Below are 22,614 nucleotides of genomic sequence, written 5' to 3'. Positions count from 1 at the left end.
GAAGGAAACACAGATTAACTGCAGACCACAGTCACACTTCACAGCCACAGACAACACTACCACTTACAAGGTTTCATCTTACTCTGCTGGAATGTAGGCTGGTTCAGTCCAGATGTGCTCAGCTTCCTTTGCACGAATGGATCATTGTTCACCGCAGGAAGGCCCAGGGCTCCAGTTCCTATGCCAGTCAGGCTACCCGTAGTAAGACCACCTACTAAAAAGCAAACCTGTAGTAAGACCACTAGCTGAAAGCAAGCAATTAATCATCTCAGCTGCACCCTCACAGTATCCACTTACCACTCCTCCTAGCACTTGTAATTTCCAAGAACTCAGAGCTTTATAGCCTCATTGCTGTCTAATATCAAACAGTTTTAACATAAGCAGTTCTTCGTCTCTGCCCATCCCAAAATAATGCTGCTATATTTGTCAAAACACTCATCCTCTTGACTCAAACCTTTTACCTACTGCAGCTCTAACACTCTGAAGTGCTGTTTCAGCAATGACCCAGGAGTGAGGACTCCTCACTCCATATCGGAGTGTAACTCCCCTCCCTACGACATAGCTTGTCATCCAGTATGACTTCCCACCCTTAAAGGGGAGGAAGCACCCAACCTTCCCTTAAGGAGTGGGCTGTCACATTCAGTATTTCCAGCCACAGCAACAACAGTGCCTTAGCTGTGCCATGTCAAAAACAAACCACTCCACCCGAAGAGCAGTACCTGGAAGCTGTGAAGAAAGTCCTCCGATGCCACTGAAACCGGTTGTCTGGTTTTGGGTGGAAAGAGGCGGGAATGCTTTTGCTGGTGACTGAGGAGTACTGAATGCAGAGCCCAAGTTTGGAGGGAAGCCTTGCATGCTCTGGGTGTGAGGAGCAGCTGAGCCACCCAAACTAAGAGAGGCCATTCCTGCAAGCGAGTCGATCTGAATGAAGAAAGGAAAATTATACAAACTCCATAAAACACAACCCAAATGATTTTTGGCATGTTTTGTACAAAGACGGCTACATATCAAAACATTTATGAGTAAAGCTCTTCTGCATGGTTACTGTAAATTCTGAAGTCATCCAGATCACCCCAAAAGACTAGTTTGTCTACAGAAGACACTCTTATTTTTCTTCTTTAATCACATTAAATCCTGTTCTCTCATAGGTTCTACAGAAAGCCTGATTATTCCAGTCTGTAGTTGAACGTAACACAACAGTAAATGCTTACAATAAGCAGCACTTACTTCTACTCACAGATCTTTGTACTAGAGTAGTTTATGCTCTGCAGTTTGCAATCTCAGACCTCACCTTAAGACTTACAAAGCTGTTTCATTTCAAACTTAACAATATTTTTGACTGTTTGAAGGATCCTACTATGCCAACTTTTCACAGATAAATACCTGCTTGAATTCTACAATAAAAAACATTAAGACCTGGTTTATGGATAGGAGGGAAGGCACAATACAGTCTGCCAAAGCAGTAAGTTAAGGAACTGATTAGGAATAGCACAAAATGGTATTACCCAAAAGACAACATGACTACAGAATAAAAATTGCTGCTGTTTGTTCACGAGTTATTTGTAGCAGGTTGCCAAGATATTTGGTACAACTGATGAGCAACTTTAATAAAGCAACAATTCAAATTAAAACCACTATCTGCATTTAGTTTATGTAATCTACTGACAATTCAGTCATTCTTAAATGCAGAAATGTCACTATTTAATATGAAATACTTTTCACTAGTTAAAAATCTGCCATTGAATGTAACTGCTAGAAGCAAAACCTGTCTGTAATGTGTTGCTCCCAGAGGAGGAAGGGATGATGAGTGGCAGGGATTAACTGAAATGTACCTTGTTTTTAAAAGAGCAGTTCAGTTGAGAGCTGAAGAGCCCCAGTTATAACAAGTCCTTATGCTCTAGCACTGTGGCTTGGCCCGTGAAGCTACAAACAAGACACATCAGGTTCAAAGGCAGTGCTTAATTCTCAGAAGTCCTAGTAAATTTTAGCACTTTAAAAGAAAGCCTCAGTTATTTTAAGTAAACCAAATATCTGTCCCTCCTCAGTGCTCCCATCCGGTAATACTTCACAGTTACTTCTTACAGACATCAGTGAAGTGAAAGACAGTTCTGAACTACATCCCTCAGACATTATTCTCTAGTTACAAGCAAGCTATCAAGACATGCAAGCACAAAACTACGTGTAGATGATGTTTGACTTAGTCCTGCAGAAAGAGCTCAACTAGTACAGCAGAACTAGCACTACATCAACACCATCTTCTGAAAATGCAGCATGTGATTGTTCTACCTGCACAGGAGAGATGGCATCCAAGCTGCTGGCGCTGGGTGGGCGTCCTTTGGGCATGACTCCAGGTGGGGGCTGTCGAGCCTTGTTCATGACATTACTGCAGTTTGCTACCATGGTGAGGATCGTCTCTGACAGCTCCGGAGAAACACTCCTGGGATGCAGAAGCACGACAGTGAGCCACATAACAGTCACAAAAATAAGGCCCTTATTTGATTTTCCTCAAGAAATTCAGGCCATATTTCACAAAAAGAAGCTGCAAAACATAGCCAGCAAAAGCTACATTTTGTTATTAGAAAAGCTTGCCTTAGATAATTTTCCAAGAGAAACAGCTACATTTAAATAGAAAAGTTTAAACTGTAGTTCTACAACAATCTCTAATAGACTATTCTTTTGGTTTTGGTGATTCAAATACTCCTTTACAGTTAACATCAGCAAGTAAGGGCTTACTGGGATATGTACCTACATGATCCAACACGTTCTTGAAGAACTTATCCTGCTATCCACGTTAGGGGCTATATAACAGCATAACAGCTTAGCCTCAGGAATTAAAGCACAGATAGTGATGCTGTGATCCCTTGTTCATATCTGCCCCTCAAGGCTCATTCCTCTACCAAACTTCACCATTTATGGTTATTCTCATTCTGAATCTCATTACACACAAGGTCTCTCTAAAAGATGAGATACATGGGCTATGTACTCACAGACAAAAAAAGAAGAGGTAAATACCACCACCTGCTTCACTAAAACCCATCTGTCTACAGACTGAAAGATGTGCTTCACACACTGGCACTAAACCCAAATAGACACAGGAAATTTAATTATTCAAGGAAAATAAAATAAAAAAAACATCAGAAAACTCAAACTTAGGCACAAAGTCATTGCACAGCCCAGAGCAGCCAGTACCTCTTTCCAAAGTGTTCCATGTCTGACTGGCAGGTTCACAAACTGGAAGGAAAGCCAGCTCTGTTGCTGACTTACCTAACCACAGACATAATAACAGAACACTAACATTTTCCTTTTGGAAAAAAGCAGCCAGTTATTTATGCTTTCCTGAACTTCACTTATACCTTTCTGGTGAAGACAGCTAAAGCTGCAGATTCCTTCCTGTAATGGTGCAACTATCTTAATACAGCTTTGTTGTTCTGTTAACATTGTCTGAAGATTACTTATTTCAATTCAAATTTCAAAAGCTTTTACTGCTCAGCTCTTGGGATGAGGGGAAAAGAACAAAGGAACCATGTTGGTGATTAAGGCAGAAGAATTGAAGATTAGCCTTCAGCTTTGGCAGGTACCCTATAATGGGACACACTGAATTAGTTAAGGGCATCCAGCTGTTCTCCAAAGCCAGTGATCCACAATGCAGTGTGGGGAAAATCCCACCCATGATAGATGGGAATCTGGGGAGGTATCATGGGTGACCAGGTTTCTATACAGGGCAATGGACATGTTAATAACTGTTTCACAAGCTGGCTCCTCTATGCTCTTTTAACATCCTCTCACCAGAGCCTTGTTTCAAAGACTTCAAAACAAATGGCCCTGGGGGGAATGTATGAAAATGCAATCAGAAATCTACCTTCAAAAAACCCCAAAGAGATTTCTTTTTCAGAAAGTGCAACCAGACCTGTAGACAGAGGTCTGAGCCTGCTACAAGGTAGAGTCAGTATGTATTTGCCCTCACCTGAGCCAGTCTCAGAAATCTCAACACTTAAATGCATGTATGACCAGTAGAAATGCACCACTGGATTTTTTCTGATGCAGGAGGCATTTCAAGACCATACAGCACTTCAGTCAGTCATGGAATGGGTCACAGGAGTCTACAGTTCCCATGTCCTTACCAACCTCAGTCTTTTGCCCTCCTCCTTTTTTCGGGGTTAAATTTGCAGTCTTTATGCTTAAATACTACAACATGCTTTTGCAAAACTAATTCCAAATTGCTGTAGATAGATAATATGGCAGCCCAGAATGAGGACAAAGACAGACTTAAAATCTCCAAGTTGGATATTTATGGTGACTGGTTAGGCCATTTGTGCTTTGGAGAGAACCACTAATGTTTTGTCCCACCATCTACGCAGACTTAAGGTTAACTTTTTTATCATGTCAAGACACACTGCTGTATCAAATTGCAAACATAATAGTATTTTTAGATAGCACAGAACTGCAGGTTTTCTAAAAAAAAACCCCAAAACCTAAATCCCAAACAAACCAACCCACCCACCCAACAAAACCAAAACCTACAAAAAAACCCCAGTCTGCATTTCAGGCAAATGAAGTTGGTGGGCTGAGAGCCAGGGACCAGAGTCTAGAGCAACAAAACTGTCACTGTAAGGGAAGTTCCAGCTTGGTGAAATCACACATTAATTTCTCTTACTCTTTTTTCCCCCCAAGCACCTTCTTATAAAGTGGGAACAAGCCTTTTCATTCCTGAGGAATAGGTACACAGAAGCCTCTTCCCTGCTTGAGACAAGGACTGAGAAGAAATGACCATTCCCCACACTGACACACTTGGACCATGCAGGACATGACTATGTGGACAAGGCACTGCTGCCCCTCTCAACTCACTGCAGCTCCATGAGGGAAGGGCTTCTCACAAGCGTCTTGTTAATAAATTACATGGTTGGTCAGCCGGTGGTGCCTGCAACCAAGCCTGACTTCATTGTTAAAACACTCAGTATTGAAAGAACACTTATTTCTTTTTGAAGACTCACTGTTACATGATGCCACAACTGCAGTGTTCACCAGTGATAAACAAGCTGCACCAAAAATAAGTCTCAGAACATGCACGGACCTGGTGGCTAAAAAAAAGTGTCTCCCCAGTCACAAAACAAGACAAGAACTAACTACAGCCTAATTAAAGAGCAGGCTCTTAAATCAACAGATTGAGGAGATGCAGGCTTCAGCTAGTGAACTACCCTCCCAAATGTATTTCATATTTACTGTGATTTTAACCTTCTAGTCTTTACAATGCCTGCTTCCATTTGTGACTGAAACCTAAGCTAATCAAAGCAATTGCTTCATGAAAGAAATCCAAGCTTTTTCTTTCTAAAGCTCAAAGAGAATAACTAATGGAAAATGACTGCAAGTAGGTCACATTCTTGTATAAAAGGGAATAAAAGTAGCTAAAAAAAGAAACCAAAGGCTGTGAGAATTGTGCCAGTAGAGAACTAGTGGAGTTTGAAATTAATGGAATAAATAAAACTCGGTAACACATTAAAATTCAGAACACAATGACATTAGATGCAATTCAAATCTACAGTTAACTATTAAACCTCTAAAACACAGACATTGCAGCATGCAAAATAAGGAATATAAGTTCATTTGAGAATTACAGTCTCGAAAGATGCGCTTTGACTTGAAAATTAAAAGCCATCTCTTCTGACCAAAACGTGTGCTAGATCATTTTATTTTAGAAACAGCCTTTGAACTACAACTGCACAGGTTTCAGCAGAAAAACAGGAAGTCTTTTCTCCTAAAGTCTTACAGGTATCTCACCTTCTCTTTCAGTTCCAATATTCCTTGTGACCAACCCTATCCAATTTCCTACTATCTACATGAGAGCCATGAATCATCCTGAGTTGCTTTAAAGATGTTTATCTCTTTCAAGATCACACTGACTAAGCCAAAGGACGCACAATAAAACCCCAGATTATGTAACACACACTTGGACATGCCAGCCTCATCTGGTGCCAAAATGCAGCAGCAAACCATGCCCCATCCATCTCCAGCTTCCAGTCACTCTGGGCTTGCACATTGCACTACGTACACTGCCTCTCGTTACCACTGAAATATTGCAGCAGCTCAACACACCTTGATCTGACAGCATTAAGAAACAACACCACAGATGTTTTACAATTTTCAGTCACATTTACTATGTGTGTACACAGCATTTAAAGACTGATCTGTCCAACCACAGTTTCCATCAGCCCTGTATTCTAGCTCTGCCTCTAGCAGCTCTCAAATCTAAACCCTTTTCTTTTGACTTCAGCTAAACAATCTGATCTGCAAAAGATGTTCAATATTTTTCATCTTTGACTACTTTGAGTCTCTCTCAAAGACAACGGAAGTTACACTTATCTAGTTTCAGTCTCAATTACACTACAATCACCACTCCCCACTTTTTCCTACACATTAGGACAGAATGAGTGCTTTGTGCCAAAGCAGTGACCACACAGAAATATTTGGTTAATACAATCACAAAATCCATTATAAGACAGTTTTCCAAGATGCTGTCCCATTCTGTAGCCTGGCCTGGATTCCTTTGTCTGAATTACAGCCCTGTATCTGTATAGTCATTAACAGCTGATTATCTGACTAACCAGACAGCCTCCAGTCACCAAGATCAGCTCACCTGTTTGTTGATAAAGACAATACTCAAACTCTTGTGATCTAGCCTACAACAGAAGTTTCAATACAAAATTAAATGTACTACTGCACCTATCCCTGCAAGTTTATATGCTCTCATTAGCCCCATCCTCCACACGAAATTCCAAACCAGCTGTGACCATGTGTCAGAAAGCCAGCTGCAAATGGATGACTCTTTCAGCATAAGCAATATCATTCTTACCCAGCACAAGCTTGCAGACAGGCCAACATAGTTGCCAAGGTTTCCGGAGGAAGCTGAGCACTTTTGGGCTGATCCTTTTCTGGAGCAAGGCCACCCAGGATAGATGGACATCTTCTCTTTAAGAAAGTCATACAGGCCTGGATAAAAGGTTCCTGAGGAAAAAAATGTTATCTTAATCTCTCAAACCACATCAAAGACACTATTTCAAACTTGGCAATTGCACCAGGGAAAGAATTGCACTAAGCTACTATAGTTCAGTGAAAAAGTTGAACTATCAGACCATGGACACTTTTGACAACTTTAAAGCTACTTAGAAAATTGTTAAAGTGACTTAAGTTAGTCACTGACAAGAGTACAAAAATAAAGAGAAAAATCCTGCTTTACCCCATGCTCCCGAATTTTATCTGTGAGCCATTTGTCAAGTTTGAGGTATTCCCGTCGAGAGGCAAGTGCAGCAAGGTCAATAACAAAGGCAAATGGAGTACCATTTAGCAGCATTGACAAGGCCTAAAGAAAGAAAATCAGAAGACTACTAGTGAAGACACACAGATACCCTTTCTCCTTTCTTTTCTTTCTAGTTCCCATACATGTTTTAGTAAAGAGGTCTTATTATGACATGCTGCTATGCTTTCTTTGTCAACGAAGATTGGTACTATCAACTTCACTTATTGCTCGCTTGTGAGACAAATAAGCAAGAGCTCTGATTTGAAATCATGACTTCACCTTCTTTGAAGTGACCTTGTGCTGACAGTTTTAAATTCCTCTGTGATATGAAAAACCACCAGCAAGTGGACAAGAGCTACCAAAGTGATACTGCTACAAAGTTAAGCAGAAGAATGTAGCATTTTCCTGCAAACACCTCAACCACTTCAGAGATACTCAGAACATATCTGCTTCAAAGAGGTCATATCTGAACACTTTAATTGCTACAACAAAACTGACTTCAAGCAGCAGCTGGTGCTCTTACACTTTGAGAAACCCATTTACTTTGCACCTAACTTTAGGAAGCAATAAAAGCTTCGAAGAAGTCAGTCACAACTTCCAGTCTTTTGCCAATGTATAAAATCTAAGAACTAGTAGCATTCTCAAGAAATCCCCACTCCATTATGTTGAGCAGTGCCACCTTCATACAAACATCTGATATTTTCTACATTGTCATTTCAGTAATCAGTAAGTAAAACAGTCAAAGCTCTTCCTGGATTCACACCACATTCACACAGCAAGCAGTTCTGTTGTGCTGCTTCCCAAAGTACTTGTCAGCAAAGCCACAATAACCAACCCCACTGCAAATACCAAGTACAATGTCTTGTGCTCACAACAGGACTGGCTGGAAGCATCTGCAATCAGACACCACAACTCAGGTGAAGAGTACTTTAAGTCATATGAACATAGGCTTTTTTTTAAGATGAGAGTCAGAAGCCACAAATTGAGACATGCCTAAACAATGTAATCCTTACAAAATTAGTCTAAATTAAGATTAGCTTTTGTTAAAAGATAAGCAAGTCTGCATGAGGCACCAGACAAAAAATAATGGCAGTATTTTGCAAAACTCACCTTCAAGTCTTGTGCCACATCAAGAATACGTGATAATTTTGCCTGATCGTACTGCTCCCCTCTCATGTACCATTCTGCCATGGCATGCATGATAAGCTGACGAATTGAAGGAGACTGACCCTGAGGAGAATCAAATTAGGATTGTACTTCATGATTCTACTAACAGGATCAATTATGTGAACATTCAACAGGGTATTTCACAACTAAAAAGCTTAACATATGAATATATTTACTCTTTAGCTTCGGAACTTGCTTCTGATTTGACCTCTTTCTATGCAAAAATAAACTACCCAGGAGCTACAAGTAAATGATGTAGCTAACTGCAAATGGTAGAAACATACATCCCCACCTCTTTCCTACCACTGTCCAGGACCAATTCCTTTATCAATAGCAAATAATTTTCAGACTACACAAGTATTTACAAAATGTTATGCTTGATATGTCCTGAAGTGAAAATTCAGTACCACACCTTAAAAAGGAAAACAGAGTATCTAGATCATTGCTCATAAAGGGGCAATTTCAAAATACAACACAAGTAATATTTTTATGGCAGCAAGGGTTTTGTTAAAAGGAAGTGTTATGGGAAGGCACCACATCCCATGGCAATCATCATTCAGTGCCCTAATCTCAGACCTACCCTATGGAAAAATTGCTTCTTTTGCCATTTCAAGACTTCATGCAAAAAGCACTTCACGTCTATTCTACCCCTCATCCTTCCATTTAAAGACTTCCATCAAGAAAATATAAAACATTCATAGCATGACCTTAGAGGTCAAGCTTCTTGCCATTAACTCTACTCTAGATGAACAAGGAGACATGGTTGCTAATGCAGATTCCCTCCAATCCCAGAGATTTCCCCCAGTTTTAATTTCATATGACTTCTCTTTGTTTAACTACTAGTGCACACGATGAAGGCCACACCAAACAACACATCCATCAGAAGGATGGGATTTGCACACACAGCTACTATATCTCTACATGGAAGCTCTCCTTCAAAAAGCTCAGGAGCAAGTCCCAAGTTTTCAGAAAACACCCAGACTCTGAAAACTTCCAGGGCAGGTAGTTTCTTTGTGTCTAGAATAGCTTTTGTCTTTTTAGCAAGTAAAAAGGAGATTATTTTTGTTTAAGTCTTCTCACCTCTTACAACTTAATGTTTTTATATTTTAAATGTGTGAGGTTGAGAGTTCAAGGGGCAGGGTAGGTGATGCTGTTGTCAGGGGTTTAGGGGTTTATTTTGGGTGTTTGGTTTTGCATTTTTTTTCCTTTTTCTTAAAATAAAACGGTGGTCAACTTTGTTTAAAGCTAAAGGTTTAAAAAGTCCAACTTAACTTGTGTCTCTGTACTTTTCCAGGAATATTTTCCTCAGTGAATATTATTGAAAACCAAACCCTAACAGTTTGCTTCAAGTCAGGGAAGAGATATCCCAATACTTTGCATAAAACATGGATCATTCACCTCTCAGGTTTTAAACTGACCAGTTCATAAACCAATACAAACACTGTCAGAACTGTTCAATCCATTTAACAAGCTTTCAAGTTACAGGAAGAAACTACAGTAAAAATACTTACCTGTCCATGCCATGCATAGTGCAAAATGATGGCTGAGTTGGGATGGTTGCCAAGGAAAATTGGCATGAGCGTGGAGATGAGTTCATGGCGCAAGGTGTGCCAGGACGTGTTGATCTGCAATAAGGCCAATACCAGCATATCTGGGCAATGCTTGATCGGAAAACTGAAGAGCTGTTTAACCTGTTCATACTGCCCCACTTCTGCCAATCGTAACAGAGACTCAATCAAATCCAGGCTCTTCCTAACAAAAGAGAAGAAAAAACAAATAGACAACTCCCACAGAGTTACCAAGCAGCAAGTTTACAGGATCCTGGATAAGTATTTTATGGCAGCAACTGGAAGGACATATAAAGCAACACCCACTGCAAACAACCTGACACTGCAGCTCTTATCATGCACAATTAAGCCTGCAAGAAACCATAAAAAATAACTCAAGATCTTAGGAGCTCCTAATTATGTTAGGGAGGAGAGGGAACTGAAAGATGATGTAGAAGAAATTCAGCTCAAGCTGGGTCACTTAAGATAATTGAACTTGAAACATACTTCCAGAAAATACACTTTTTAAAGTGTAAATACTTCCAGGAATGCACTTTTAAAAACATCTCAAAGTCCCCACTCATGAAAGTTAGTGAAGAGACTACTTGTTTTGCCTGCTTTATAGACAAGTGATCATTGCCCATTTACTTGTATTCCTCATCCTTCAAGTCCCTATTCTGGGCCATAAAATAGAAAAAGAAGCAAATATCTGTACTGAAATAAGCTACATGGATATATCAAAAAAGGGGTGTAAAGGTCAGCTCAAAGTCACACCAGTCAGCTTTATGCAGTAACTCACTAACAGCCACATACATTTACTAATCAAATTTTAGGACTTCTTTCATACGAGTAGATCAAGTTTCTCTACTCTCATCCTGGGAAAGACAGATTTAAGTTTCAAACCACCTCCTCTATTCCCCCACCGTTCAGCTTGCAGGATAGGCCAAAACACATCAGCAGACACTCTCCAAACAAGCTGAAGACTCCAACAAAACCAAGGTATTATGGAAGTACACAGGAAGTTCTGATACTGTGAATAGTTTCACCAAACATGTCACAAATAATAAAGGCTGACCTACTGGTATGTACACAGCTATAATAAATCTGGCTGCGTGAAGATAAAACCACCTTAGACCAGATAATTAATCTTACTCTATGTACAAAAAACTGTTGAGAGCAGGTTTATTACCATGTAGCAATTTCTCGATTGTCATCCTCTGGTGGTGCTTTCAGGATGTCTGTGGCAACAGTATGGCAAGGGTAGTCAGCAAAACAGAAGATGTCAGGGTTTATGAGGGAATGTTGGATGAAGGAGAGCTGGAATAGAAAAAGATGACAGAATTAGTTTAGGTATTTCAGAATCCTTCCACTTATCAAGTGCCACATTTTGAGAATGATACAAATCAACTAAGCAGCAGGGATGAGCCAAGCTTCACTGTGTGTTTTAAGCAAGACTGAACTTCACACTTCTAGAATTCAAGAATGATGGGTATAGACACGTTGAGGACACTTGTTTGCATGAAGCTGTGGTCTTTTTGTGTAACCAGGTAAGCACTCTAGAGCACTGCCATGCAGCAGCAGTTCCATGCTCAGCTGCACTACACACCAGAACTCTGCTGGGGCCAAAGGTAGGGTGACAGTGCACAGCAAGTGACCATATCCCACACAATGCAGTCATCACAGATAGTACTTCTGTAATAGACCTGAGGCTTGTCCTTACAGGCCAAGGTCTCAAATGAGGATTACCTAAACATTCACAATACTAATCTCCCTTTATCATTCAAGAAATTCAGGAAATTTGCAAATATTCGACAGATACAGCAAAAATGTTGGTAAACATACCTGGCCCTCTGCATGCTTCCAAGGTCTGTATATGGCATTAACTGGAAAAACTTCCATGCCCAGCCCTCTCTGGATGCCAAAAACGACAATCTGCAGCCCCTTGCTATCACGAATCTGAAATCCTGGATGGTCCAATTCATACGTTACTACTTTGAAGTCCAGGGTAGGGTTCTGCAACCAGACAAGCAAGGATTGTGAGCTTTCATCTTCGTACTGTCTTGAAAGGACCCCTCTTCATCAGTATTGTATCCAGCTTAACATTCACCCAACTTTTAGCTGAATGCAAGGGTTTTGTTTTGATAAGAGATGTGTTTATATTGTTCTGAGAATTTGATGCAAGTTAATGTTTAATGTTTTAAACTACCCCTAACTAATCTCACTACTATGAGACTGCACTTCCCCAGCACAACAATAGCTGTCACTCCTTCCAAAAATTTAATTAACAATTCTTTAAACACCCCCAAACATATAGCTCCTCTCTTAACGTATTAACTTTCTCCTTTCCTAGGCTTCCACACCCTCTGATAAAAGGCAGAAGGGTCTGATCTGTTGGCAAGCAGAACTTGCTCCTCCTTTTGCAAAATGTAAACTCCAAGACCTTGAAAAGCATCCAATGTATTTTCATGAACAGTGTGAAACAATATTGATGAGGGAGCTTTGAAGGAACTGGCCATTACAGAATACAAACCACTCATTTCAGATATAGGTGCCCAAGGTTTAGAAAAACAAAACCCTGCATAGAGAACATACAGAAAAAATCCTGTCTACGGCAAAGGAAACGGTACTCATGTTCAACTGAGTTCATTACAAAAATCGCTGCTTATAAAGCAGTGAGAAAACTTTCCATTTCTATAGTGTTATCATACCTAAGAAGCACTAAAGAAGAGCTTTGGAATGAGTTAGCTACAAAAATACTTTCATTTTCATCACTAATGTCTACAGTAAGAAGTTTTCCAAAATAAAACATCTGATGCACAAAACTTTCCACTGTCAGAAATACACTGAAAACCAGAAATCCTCAGAAAACACATGCTGAAATACATGGGAGCAGTGTGGAATGAATCTCAAAGTGCACCCAAGTTACTCATTCAAGTAGTTTCCATTTCCCAGAATTCCTCATAATTTCCTTGTTCATGTGGGAAAAAAAATCCCAGCATTTAAATACAGTTAAGTTAGAGATTCAAAGATATTCAGGCTGTTGGGGAGCTTAAAAAGGTTTATAAACATACTGAGATATGCCCTGCTTTATCCATATGAAAGACCAAGATGCTTACAAGACTTACCAGCTCTTTAAGAACATCAATCAACACCTCCACATTCCAGGTATGGGCTTGGCTTCCATCACTCTTATCTTTGCCATCACTCCAAATCCCACTGCCAGGAGCCGAAATAGACTGCAAATCAAATACACTGAATCAAACACTAGTAAAAAATAAAGCAGTCTCAACACCCACTGGCTACAGAACCCCCTGCACTAGAAAGGTATAAACAGAAGTTCAGACTAGTAATGACATCAGTTTAACACACTGAGAATCTTTCATTCCTGAAAACATAACAGATATTTACAGCAGAACAGTCAGAAGTACAAGTATTGAATGATACAAGCAATTGTTAAATTCCTAGAAGCTAGAATTTTAACTCCTTCTGCTGAAATATAATCCCCAGGACAATAGGCCACTCACTTGTAATGGAATACCGTCTGTCAATCCTGAATGAGTTCGAGCCATCATCCCCAAAACCCTGGCAACCTGGGCAGCTGTGACTTCCCGAACACCAAATTGCATGATTATGTTGCGACATTCTTCGACACTAAGATCCAACAAAACAGAGAGATCTTACAGGAAAGCAAGTTTCACTGCAGCACAAATTAGTCAAATGATCCAACATAAAAATATTCCAGGACAATCAAGAAAAAAACTTCAGTAGACAATCTGTGCAATTATTTCCATGAAATATACTATGCCACGTTTCAGTTCAAAACCAGGTGTACTGAAGTGACAGGGATGTCACAGAGATGTTTCACAGACTATGCTCTGTCAAAGAGAAAGCACAGGATGGGTTTAGCACTTCTTGGTTAAAAGCACTTCCACTACTGATCTGGGATACAGAGCTTCAGAGACTCAAGTTTTCTACTACCTAGAATGTACATTTCAAAATGCTGACATGCACTCTTCAAAGCCAAGTTGTGACTATTTGTCCTTCAGCTTGATACAAACCATGGCACCCCTGAGCAGAGGGCACCAGCAAAAACCTCCCAGGAGACAAGAGAGAAAACAAAGAGCAGATGACTGAGTTTCAACTTCAGAACCGAAGGCTTTTTTTGCAATTTTTTTTCTATTTTGTGTATATTTCATAACTAGGCCAGGAAGATTTATATGGCATGAGTATATAAACTGTTTTATTAACAGGCATGTGTTAACAAAGGAAATAATTCAGTATCTTCCAACACATGGTGTTTTTACTTCTTGGTTTAAACAGAAACTCATGTTAATACCTTCAAGATTTCATCACCTCCCCAAAGTAATCAATAGTCTTTCTCTTGAAATACAGAATTTAATTCTACCTTATGCTTCTTACAAAAGAAGCGGGTTAGCTTCATTCTGAGGGCTAAGTTTTGCAAGAGCAAAGTTCTTCCAACACTCTAGTGGGATTTAGCTGGAATTTATGTCTACCCAGGCACTTTCATTTTCACTTATGAAAGGGTGATGGTCAAATTCTTATGAAACCTTCACAAGCAATGTGAATCCTTTTATGTAGCACTTCTTACGATGACAAAATTCTACACAGTGTTTACAGGCACGTAATACACATCAGAAGAAAGCAAAATACAACCAGAATTCAAATAAACAACCTCATAACACTTGATAAGAGTCTACTTATTTTAGTAGTTGAAGTGTTATTTACCTTTTACATCAAGGAAACAAGAAAGAAAATCACCACCACCCAAAGTCACATACTTGAAAAGTACATTTTCCTACAAACCTTGCACAAAAGCCATAGCCAACTTCTTGCATGAAATCTGCCAGAGAACTCTCCATCATGGTTTTGGCTATCCCTCCAGAATCAGGCAGGATCCTGTCCATTAGAATGTCCCGTTTTTCAGGGTATAGAAGTGGTGCAAGCACCACAGGGCAACGCTCCTGGGGAAAATCTAAAGGCAAGAATAACAGTGTGTCAAAACATCCCAAACACCAATTGCATGTGAAAGAGTATTCAAAATTATTCCACTGCTGTGCTAGAATTGGCCTACTGGTGCAGAAATCAAGAGAGCACTGATGCAGCATCCCTCCACCCCATTCTCAGTTCTTTAATGGCACTGGGATATTCCTAGAGAAGAAGAATGTAGACTAAACTAGGCTCGTGCAGGTTCACAGCAGCTTGCAGCTGCCCAAAAGTCCAGCAGCTGTGCCAGTGTAAGTTTAGAACTAGACTGTCACTAACAACAGTTATCCAAAAAAAGCACAGGGCAGAGAACAACACAGCAGTCCAGCAAAAGGCATTCCTCTAACTCAGGAAATATCAGGAAACAAAGGATCTGCTACTGAGTCTAAGAAATATAGCAAAACTAAGCCAGGCACTTGGGCACAGAAAGAGTAAATACTAATTTTGCCCTTCCTGGCAGGCAGAGTTTGAGAGAGACAAGTAATGAGAGGATTATATTTGTGGATCAGAGTTCTGCTCACAGTGGAGAGATACCTTGTGGGTGGGCCTTCCTGAGACAGGCACCTTTGACATGTAACAACTCCAGGGCAGTTCCAAGAAGAGTGCCCAATATTCCAAAGCAAAGTGTCAGGAATTACACAAGCTAATACACAAATCTTTATTAAAATACATATGAACCAAGAAGTTATATTTAAAAAATTATAACAAATATTTTGTTCTTGTACAAACAGTAGCTTCCTCTAGGTCTGCACAGAATGAAGGAATGGGTTAAGTTCAATTATCATCTTGAGTCCAAATCCTCCCTGGTGTGATAGGTTTACAGCAAACACTAGTTTTGGAATGGAATAGACAACAATGGTAGCTTTCAGGAAATGAACCAAAGTTAAAGTCAGAAGTACCTCCCTCACTGTGCTAGTATTTCCTCATCTACATCTAGTATAACAAAGCAATGCTTAAAATGCACCTGTTTGAAACTTAGCTCCTTACTCTGTAAGGGGGTTTTCAACTACAGTGCACTGAGATGCTTTAGTTAAATCCACAAATACCATGCCATACAAGCAAACACAGACTTGAATATCCCTTACTCAATGTTTATTTATCAAAACTTCTCAAGAACATGAGATCATGTTACTGCCCATTGAAAGCAAGCACAACAATGGTACTTTTCTGTCAGTTTAGAACTACAAAAAATTTACTGTGTTCTAAGTCAGCAAGCTCCCCACCATTTCAGAACTCTGCACTGACAGCAAGTCATGAAAATTCATCTCAAAGTCGGCATCTGGTCAGGCTTCCTGAACAGCACCACTTACCTCTACGTAATGTTTTGAGGAAAGCGTCAATCTGCTCCTGTCCTACCCCAAAGGCTCCCTTCTGCCCAAAGAGGAGATGGGAGAGGAGAAGGTGCAGGACTTCTATTGCAATATCTTGGAAGCCACCTTCTTGATTTCCACTGACGTCTGCGTCAATGTAAGAGCGCAAAAGATCCGGGAGTTTCTGTTTGATGAACTGGGCAGCTTTTGGAAACAGAAGAGGTTAAAGTGAAAACTTGGGATTCTGTTTTAATATGACATTTGTTTAGCTAGGTACCATTCTCATAATTTGAGTTTGTTTACCACAGGCCACAACAGTTCAGATTTAAACAGAAATCTTATACCTGAGAACTCAAATATTAATGGACAACTACACTTTAAGATATTACAATAACCCAGTTTGATTCATCATCAAGCAAGTCATTCATTAAAAGGTCCTTCAACTTCACACAAGATGACTGTGTTATCTATTGCCCCTCCCAGTGGCAACACTAATTGCAAGGTCAGGTCATCTAGAAAACATACTGCTGAAAAAGGCTGTCCCTGCTGCAGTACTTTTAGAAACTTACCAAAACCTCGCAGATCTGAGCTGAAAGAGTTCAGTAAAGCCAGACCAAAAATCACCTATAAGCAAAAATGAACATCATAGTAAGGGGACCTTATCCTTTCTAACTTGTGAAGTAAAAAAAAACAACAATTAAAATATTTTTGAAATAAGCTTTCACTTACCTCTTGAACTTTACTTAATTTGATGACTTTACTCAATTGGGCAAATAAATGGGGTGAAGGCTTTAGACTCTGAAACAAGAAAGAAGAATAACATGGAAGTTGTTTTGGGATTAATCTCATTTGCAATGTGTCAGACTATTTAGAGTCTATTTGAAATCTTGGAATATTAGTAACTATTCTGCTGCAGGTTAACACAAAGCTTCTACGGCTAAACAACTTTCCAACTACTTTTGGATACATTTAATCTAAAAGCTTCTTCCATATATTCCATTATTTAACCACTATCATGGCTTTCATATTGAAAGAAACAGAAATAGTGATAATTTTTTTGGTTCTGGTGTCATAATCCATGAAGTACCAACATTAGATGAAGCATCAATTAAGTTTGCAGTCATTCTGAGTGATTGACTAACTTGCTTAGTTTAACAAAAGAAACAAAAAAAACCCACACCAACCAGGCAAGATCGGTTTTTGAAAAATTTACTACAAGGGAAAACTAGCTGCTTTCCTAGAGACCAATTCAGTGCAGTTTCTGACACTGGAATCCCCTTCAAGAAGCATACAAACCTTTTGATAGTGCAAGGGATTGTCAATGGCGTATGACAGCGTCGAGATAAAGTTTGGTTTTGTAATCAGCGACGCACACTCCTGGATCAAAAATTGAGTCTGAAAAGAACAAGATAACTTGAAGACTCGCAGTTTTGTAACAGGACAATAAACTACTGTGTGTGCACTGTGTACAGGAAAACTAAAAGATAAAGTACTTATATAAGAAGTGCCCAAATTCTCTCTAATATCAACCAACTTCTTTTCATTCAAGCTTTCTTCAGGTTTGCTTTGAAGACTGACAAAGTGATGAAACATTGTCCATCATATGTGCAATACTTTCTGTAAACAGCCTCATACATTGCAATAGACAGCCCAAGAGTATTTGATTCATGGTTAGGAGCTAAGAAGTCTGAGGCAAAATTGCTTAAACATGAAAACACTCCTGCCAATAGACAGTCAGCACCAGAAATGTCAGTTAATGGAATCGGACAAATTCAAAATACAGAGAAATGCTTTCAAACTAGAGCACTGCATCTGGTAAAAGTAGCATTTGTACTGATGCAACCTGTTTTTTTCCAGATCAAGAGACTGTAAGTCAGGTATCCTTTTGAGGATTGGCAAAAATGAAGCTACTGCTTCTAACCCGCCTTTGTGCTTAACCTGGATAAAATCCCACCCCAGATTTTTAATAATCAAAATTAATAAACACATGTGTTGGTGCAAACTGTACCTGATGAAAATCTTTGCCACTGCTTTTACCATCGCCACTGAAATCCACGTGCGAGAATAGACAGCGTAGTAAATGCCTGTCTGCCTCGGGACCGTGCCTATTCACAATCTGGGGAAAAAAGTGTCAAAAAACCAGCTTGGTATTAAATAGTCATTACAGAGCAAGATCTGGCTCTAGTACTATGGATACAGCAATACTGCTAGTAGTTAAATAATCTACAGTTTCAACAAAACTGCTATAAATGTTCCTTTTAATCAGTAACCTAGAAACCACATCATTAACTCTATTTGCAAATAAGAAGTATAAACAAAGAGAATCTAGACACAAGTTACTGACACAGGAGCCGTGCACTACAGGGGTCGTATTCTTATAAAGCTAAGTAAAAATGAGTTTTCAAGTCTCCCTCAGGATTCTGCCACCAAAACAGCCCAGAACCCACACAGTCCATGGCCTCACTTTTCCCCATTTTTCCCCACAGCTGCAGTGCCTAACTGCAAGAACAGAGCCTTGGGACAGAACCTGTGCAATAGGGACTTGCATTTGCTGACTTGTAACACCTATCACTCATTACTACATCTTAACAATATTACATTTTTGTTTGCATCCCCTACCATTTACCTTAACTCTTGGCTACAGACCAGCTCATCAGCTTGCTGTCTGAAATAGCTCCAGACTGTTTCAGAACTTGCTCCTTTCTTTACACTCCAAACAAGTGGACAGCATTATTTGTTACTGTCAAAAACGTGAAGCCAATCAACAGCAGCTTGCCTCTTTGGCCAAACAGTAGCAGCTAATAACAAATCCAACCTTTGTCTACTAGCAACATTTTTCCCCGCTGTTTCCCCTTTTCTAGCTGCAGGAGAGAGACAAATATGCCAGCAAAAACCTGCAGCTCTGCCTCTGGTCTGACTGCCTACACCAAGCCCACTGCTTCACCTATCATGAATGTCCTTGTTTGCCAGTAGCTTCTTTGTGCAAAGAGACAAACAGGTTTGCTTTAGGCTCTGTCTGCTCGGGCTCTGATGTTTGACTGTTTTCATCTCAATTTTTCTACTGTTATCTGACACTATGCTTCCCTTTCCCTCAGAGCCTGCTGATTCCAGAGGCTGACAAGTTTTATTCTGCTGGAAAGAAACTTCCAAGTCGAATCTAGCTCTGCTTCTTGACCAGAGGCTATAATATACATGCCTGTGGTATGTCAGTCCAGAGTAAACAGCCCAGCTGTGGTGACAGCTGGGCCTTTGAAGGCAGCCATACCCCAGGATCAAGAAGATGCTCAGAGTGGTGCAAAAGGCAGCAAACCTGACTTGACAGCAAATTCTACTACCTAGCTCAGGCTTCAGAAAACAGGCAGTTTGTTGAGGCAATCTCAATCAAATACAAAGATTTGGATGTGGTAACAAGACTGACATAACGCTGGATCAATTTCCTAAGGATCTGCCTGGTGCTGTGACCAAGGTGAATTCATTGAAGTAATCAGATGCCAAAGAAAACTGTACATACTAAAGCCATCCACATAAATTGGCTGCATCAGAAGTAGATTGCTTCCTTGCACTGAGGTATCTTCCAAAAGACAATAATTCGAAAATTTAACATACAGGAAGGAAGGGAAAAGAAGGCTAGAAGTGCAGTGCATCATATTTCAATTCTAACTACATTCCTAAAAAAGCTCTTCCTGGAAATGGGTAATGAGAATTGCCAATTTTCCCCAAGAAGGAGTTGAAAGAAACCTTTGTATTGGCAGCCTTTATACATATTTATATGACAGTGCATCCAGTCATAAAATCAGATCAAAAATACTATTTTTTTTACTGCAGGGGTCACCAAGCACTGACAGGGGCTGCCCAGAAAAGTTGTAAAGTCTCCATTCATGCTGGTACCCAAAAACTGCTCAGATATATTCCTGGGCAACCCACTCTAAGTGACTGAGCAGGAGGTTGGAGCACATGGCCTCCACAGGTCCCTTCCAATCTCAACCAGTCTGTGATTTAGGATAAAGCTTGAGCCACATGTATTTGGATTTATCAGGTAACGTGTCTGGGCAAATACAGGATTAGACAAAAAATAACTTTGTTTTTCTAGATTCAGAAACTTTTGCTTTTCTAGATAGACTCATCCACAAAGCCCTCTCTGCCTCTCCAACCAGGCTCTCTTAACACTCAAGGAGACCACAAAAACTCACTTCAGTGGAAGTCATTGTTTAGAATTTGTGTCTGACAAATGTATAAGATATGTCTGAGTTTTTTTAAACATATATTCTATTTCTTTAAGCATTAGCTATATTAAATGACTGATAACATATTTAAACAGAAATTAGTCCCTCAGGCTTTGCCACTGTTACACTCGAGTGACATATTTAAATGTGTCATTTTGCTCAGTTGAGGCAAGGACAACTCCAAGCATGAAATTCCACAACTCTACATGCTTAGATGGAAACTCTGCAAAATTGAGTGAATCATGCCAAAAATTTTCCCCAAGAATTGTACCATGAGACAGAGTTACAGCACATATATTCTCTTCAACTAAAGAAATATTGTACCAGCAACCACAAAAGTAAAGCAATACCAGGGAAATAAAATTTAAAACCAAAAAAGATAAAGAATTCAGATTTTAGGAATTTAGCCTTGAAATTCTAGATCTGCTTTATAACCATACACAATCCAGCCATTTCCACAGACCAGGTCCCAGTCTCTCACCCCTTTCACCACAGTAAGGCTAACAGGCCTGGCTGAAGGGTAAGGAACAATCTGTCCCTGTTTTAGAGAGCTATGCTCCAACTGAAAGGCAGATCAACCATATCTTCTGCCAAATCAAGTCATGCTTTAGTCACACCTTGCTGCAAAAACCATCTGTTGAAACTAACAGTGATCAAAAGGACAGCATGATCCCAAACGAGCCCCTGAAGTACTGAACTTGCAAAAACATGAGAAACTTACAAAAGCTACGAGAGACCCATTCCATCTTACACTTAAAAAGCCAATGCTGCTGAAATCACTCTCACCTCAAGATAACCAATGAATGCACTTTTGAAGACATCAAATCTTACAGAAATTCACTGCTTAAGCCCTCTGCCTTCTAATCTGATTCAAATCGCTGCAGGATTGCACTGCTGCAGGAAAAAACCCTCAACATTAAGTGGCCCAGCTGTCTGCTGGGAACTGAACTAAACCAGTTTCTAAAACTAGCTCAGTAGCGTTCACTTCCTGCTAAGCACTCCTCTGCAGATAATGCTTTTCAGTCCACCCTGCGAGTCAGAGCTATTTTTAAAAAGGTCAGTTAAAACAGAATTCTTGCCCAAATCATAGATATTTGGGTCTCAACATGCAGTTACTCTGCCTGCCTTTTGAAAACCCAGGTCCAAGACAGCTCGGCTTCACAACCAACCCATGAGTCACTGAATGAAAAAGGAAAAAAAACTTCCATCAGGGGAGGAGAGAGCATTCACAGATAAATTACAACATACTCAGGCTTTGAACTTTGAACACCGAGTGTATACGTTTTCCTCCCCTTCCCAATCAGTGTTCTATTGAATGGCCAAAAGCGGAATGATTTAACCTGGAGAAATTAGGAAAGCTTTCAATGCCACCCTTCAGGAGCAGCAGTTAATCCTGATATTCAGCTACAAAGTTAATACTGGTCTCAGCTCTGGGCTGTGTTCCATGACTTGGCAGATGAACCAGCAGGAGTATCAGACACACCCTGCAGTTCCCAACACCACAGAAAACAGCAAACAGCAACATATATAAAAGGGCACAACAGAGTACAAATACAAACAAGAAGAGAACTCCAGTTCTCTTTAGAAAATTTATTTTGCAGCACTGTATCACTTTACTTACATGCTGTATTTCCTGCTGGCTGGCTCGGTAGTTTTTCTTGGTTAAATTGTCCACCAGGTAGCTGATTTGAGACAAGGCCAGCGAGAGCGAGTCAAGATTCATTGCTGGTTGGGGCGGAAGCAGGCGGCCGAGCCCGGCGCAAAATCACCATTATTCCCCTTTAGTCACCTCAGAGACAGGTCAATTTTTTTTCCCCCAATATGCCTTTATCTGTTTTTGTGTTACTTGCTTCAGCTCTTCTTTCTCAGTTGTCTTTGTCCGTTCTGAAACATGGCACCTGGAAAACAGTATTAAATTAGATTTAAGTTCTGTAGCAGTGTCACGTAACTATGTTCACAAGGAAAATTAAGTACTATTAAGTTTTCACAACACAACCTCAGTTGCTTTTACACTACCTGACCACTTTTGTTTCTGCATTTCGCAGTCTGCAAGAGACAGCACACAGCTCAAT

At 40.0% G+C, this 22,614-nt stretch overlaps 1 protein-coding gene and 1 non-coding gene across 12 annotated transcripts in view; both read right to left on the bottom strand.

Annotated features, from left to right (window-relative positions):
- Positions 1-22,614, bottom strand: part of CNOT1 (CCR4-NOT transcription complex subunit 1) — a 55,274-nt gene that overhangs the window by 27,110 nt on the left and 5,550 nt on the right. For 4 of the 11 annotated variants that reach the window (XM_085589729.1, XM_085589735.1, XM_085589730.1 and 1 more), the window contains exons 2-19: positions 22,164-22,440; positions 18,328-18,435; positions 17,616-17,714; positions 17,049-17,117; positions 16,889-16,943; positions 16,320-16,523; positions 14,830-14,998; positions 13,530-13,656; positions 13,131-13,241; positions 11,848-12,018; positions 11,195-11,322; positions 9,970-10,210; positions 8,402-8,521; positions 7,232-7,354; positions 6,848-6,999; positions 2,287-2,437; positions 720-921; positions 68-214 (exon numbers count right to left, since the gene is read on the bottom strand). In XM_085589729.1, the coding sequence (XP_085445855.1) occupies positions 68-214; positions 720-921; positions 2,287-2,437; positions 6,848-6,999; positions 7,232-7,354; positions 8,402-8,521; positions 9,970-10,210; positions 11,195-11,322; positions 11,848-12,018; positions 13,131-13,241; positions 13,530-13,656; positions 14,830-14,998; positions 16,320-16,523; positions 16,889-16,943; positions 17,049-17,117; positions 17,616-17,714; positions 18,328-18,435; positions 22,164-22,265 (2,479 nt within the window). In that variant the 5' untranslated portion in view covers positions 22,266-22,440. The remainder of the gene's footprint in view (positions 1-67; positions 215-719; positions 922-2,286; positions 2,438-6,847; positions 7,000-7,231; positions 7,355-8,401; positions 8,522-9,969; positions 10,211-11,194; positions 11,323-11,847; positions 12,019-13,130; positions 13,242-13,529; positions 13,657-14,829; positions 14,999-16,319; positions 16,524-16,888; positions 16,944-17,048; positions 17,118-17,615; positions 17,715-18,327; positions 18,436-22,163; positions 22,441-22,614) is intronic. The other 7 variants (XM_085589732.1, XM_021541114.3, XM_085589731.1 and 4 more) reach the window with 4 other exon arrangements.
- LOC116184069 (small nucleolar RNA SNORA50) lies at positions 1,825-1,960 on the bottom strand. Its single transcript, XR_004148798.1, has one exon. It is a non-coding gene; the product is annotated as a small nucleolar RNA SNORA50 (small nucleolar RNA).

Source organism: Lonchura striata, chromosome 11 (genome assembly GCF_050655825.1).
Source record: "Lonchura striata isolate lonStrDom1 chromosome 11, ASM5065582v1, whole genome shotgun sequence".
In the NCBI taxonomy this organism is placed as follows: Eukaryota; Metazoa; Chordata; class Aves; order Passeriformes; family Estrildidae; genus Lonchura; species Lonchura striata.
This window is presented reverse-complemented; position numbering and strand designations above follow the sequence as displayed.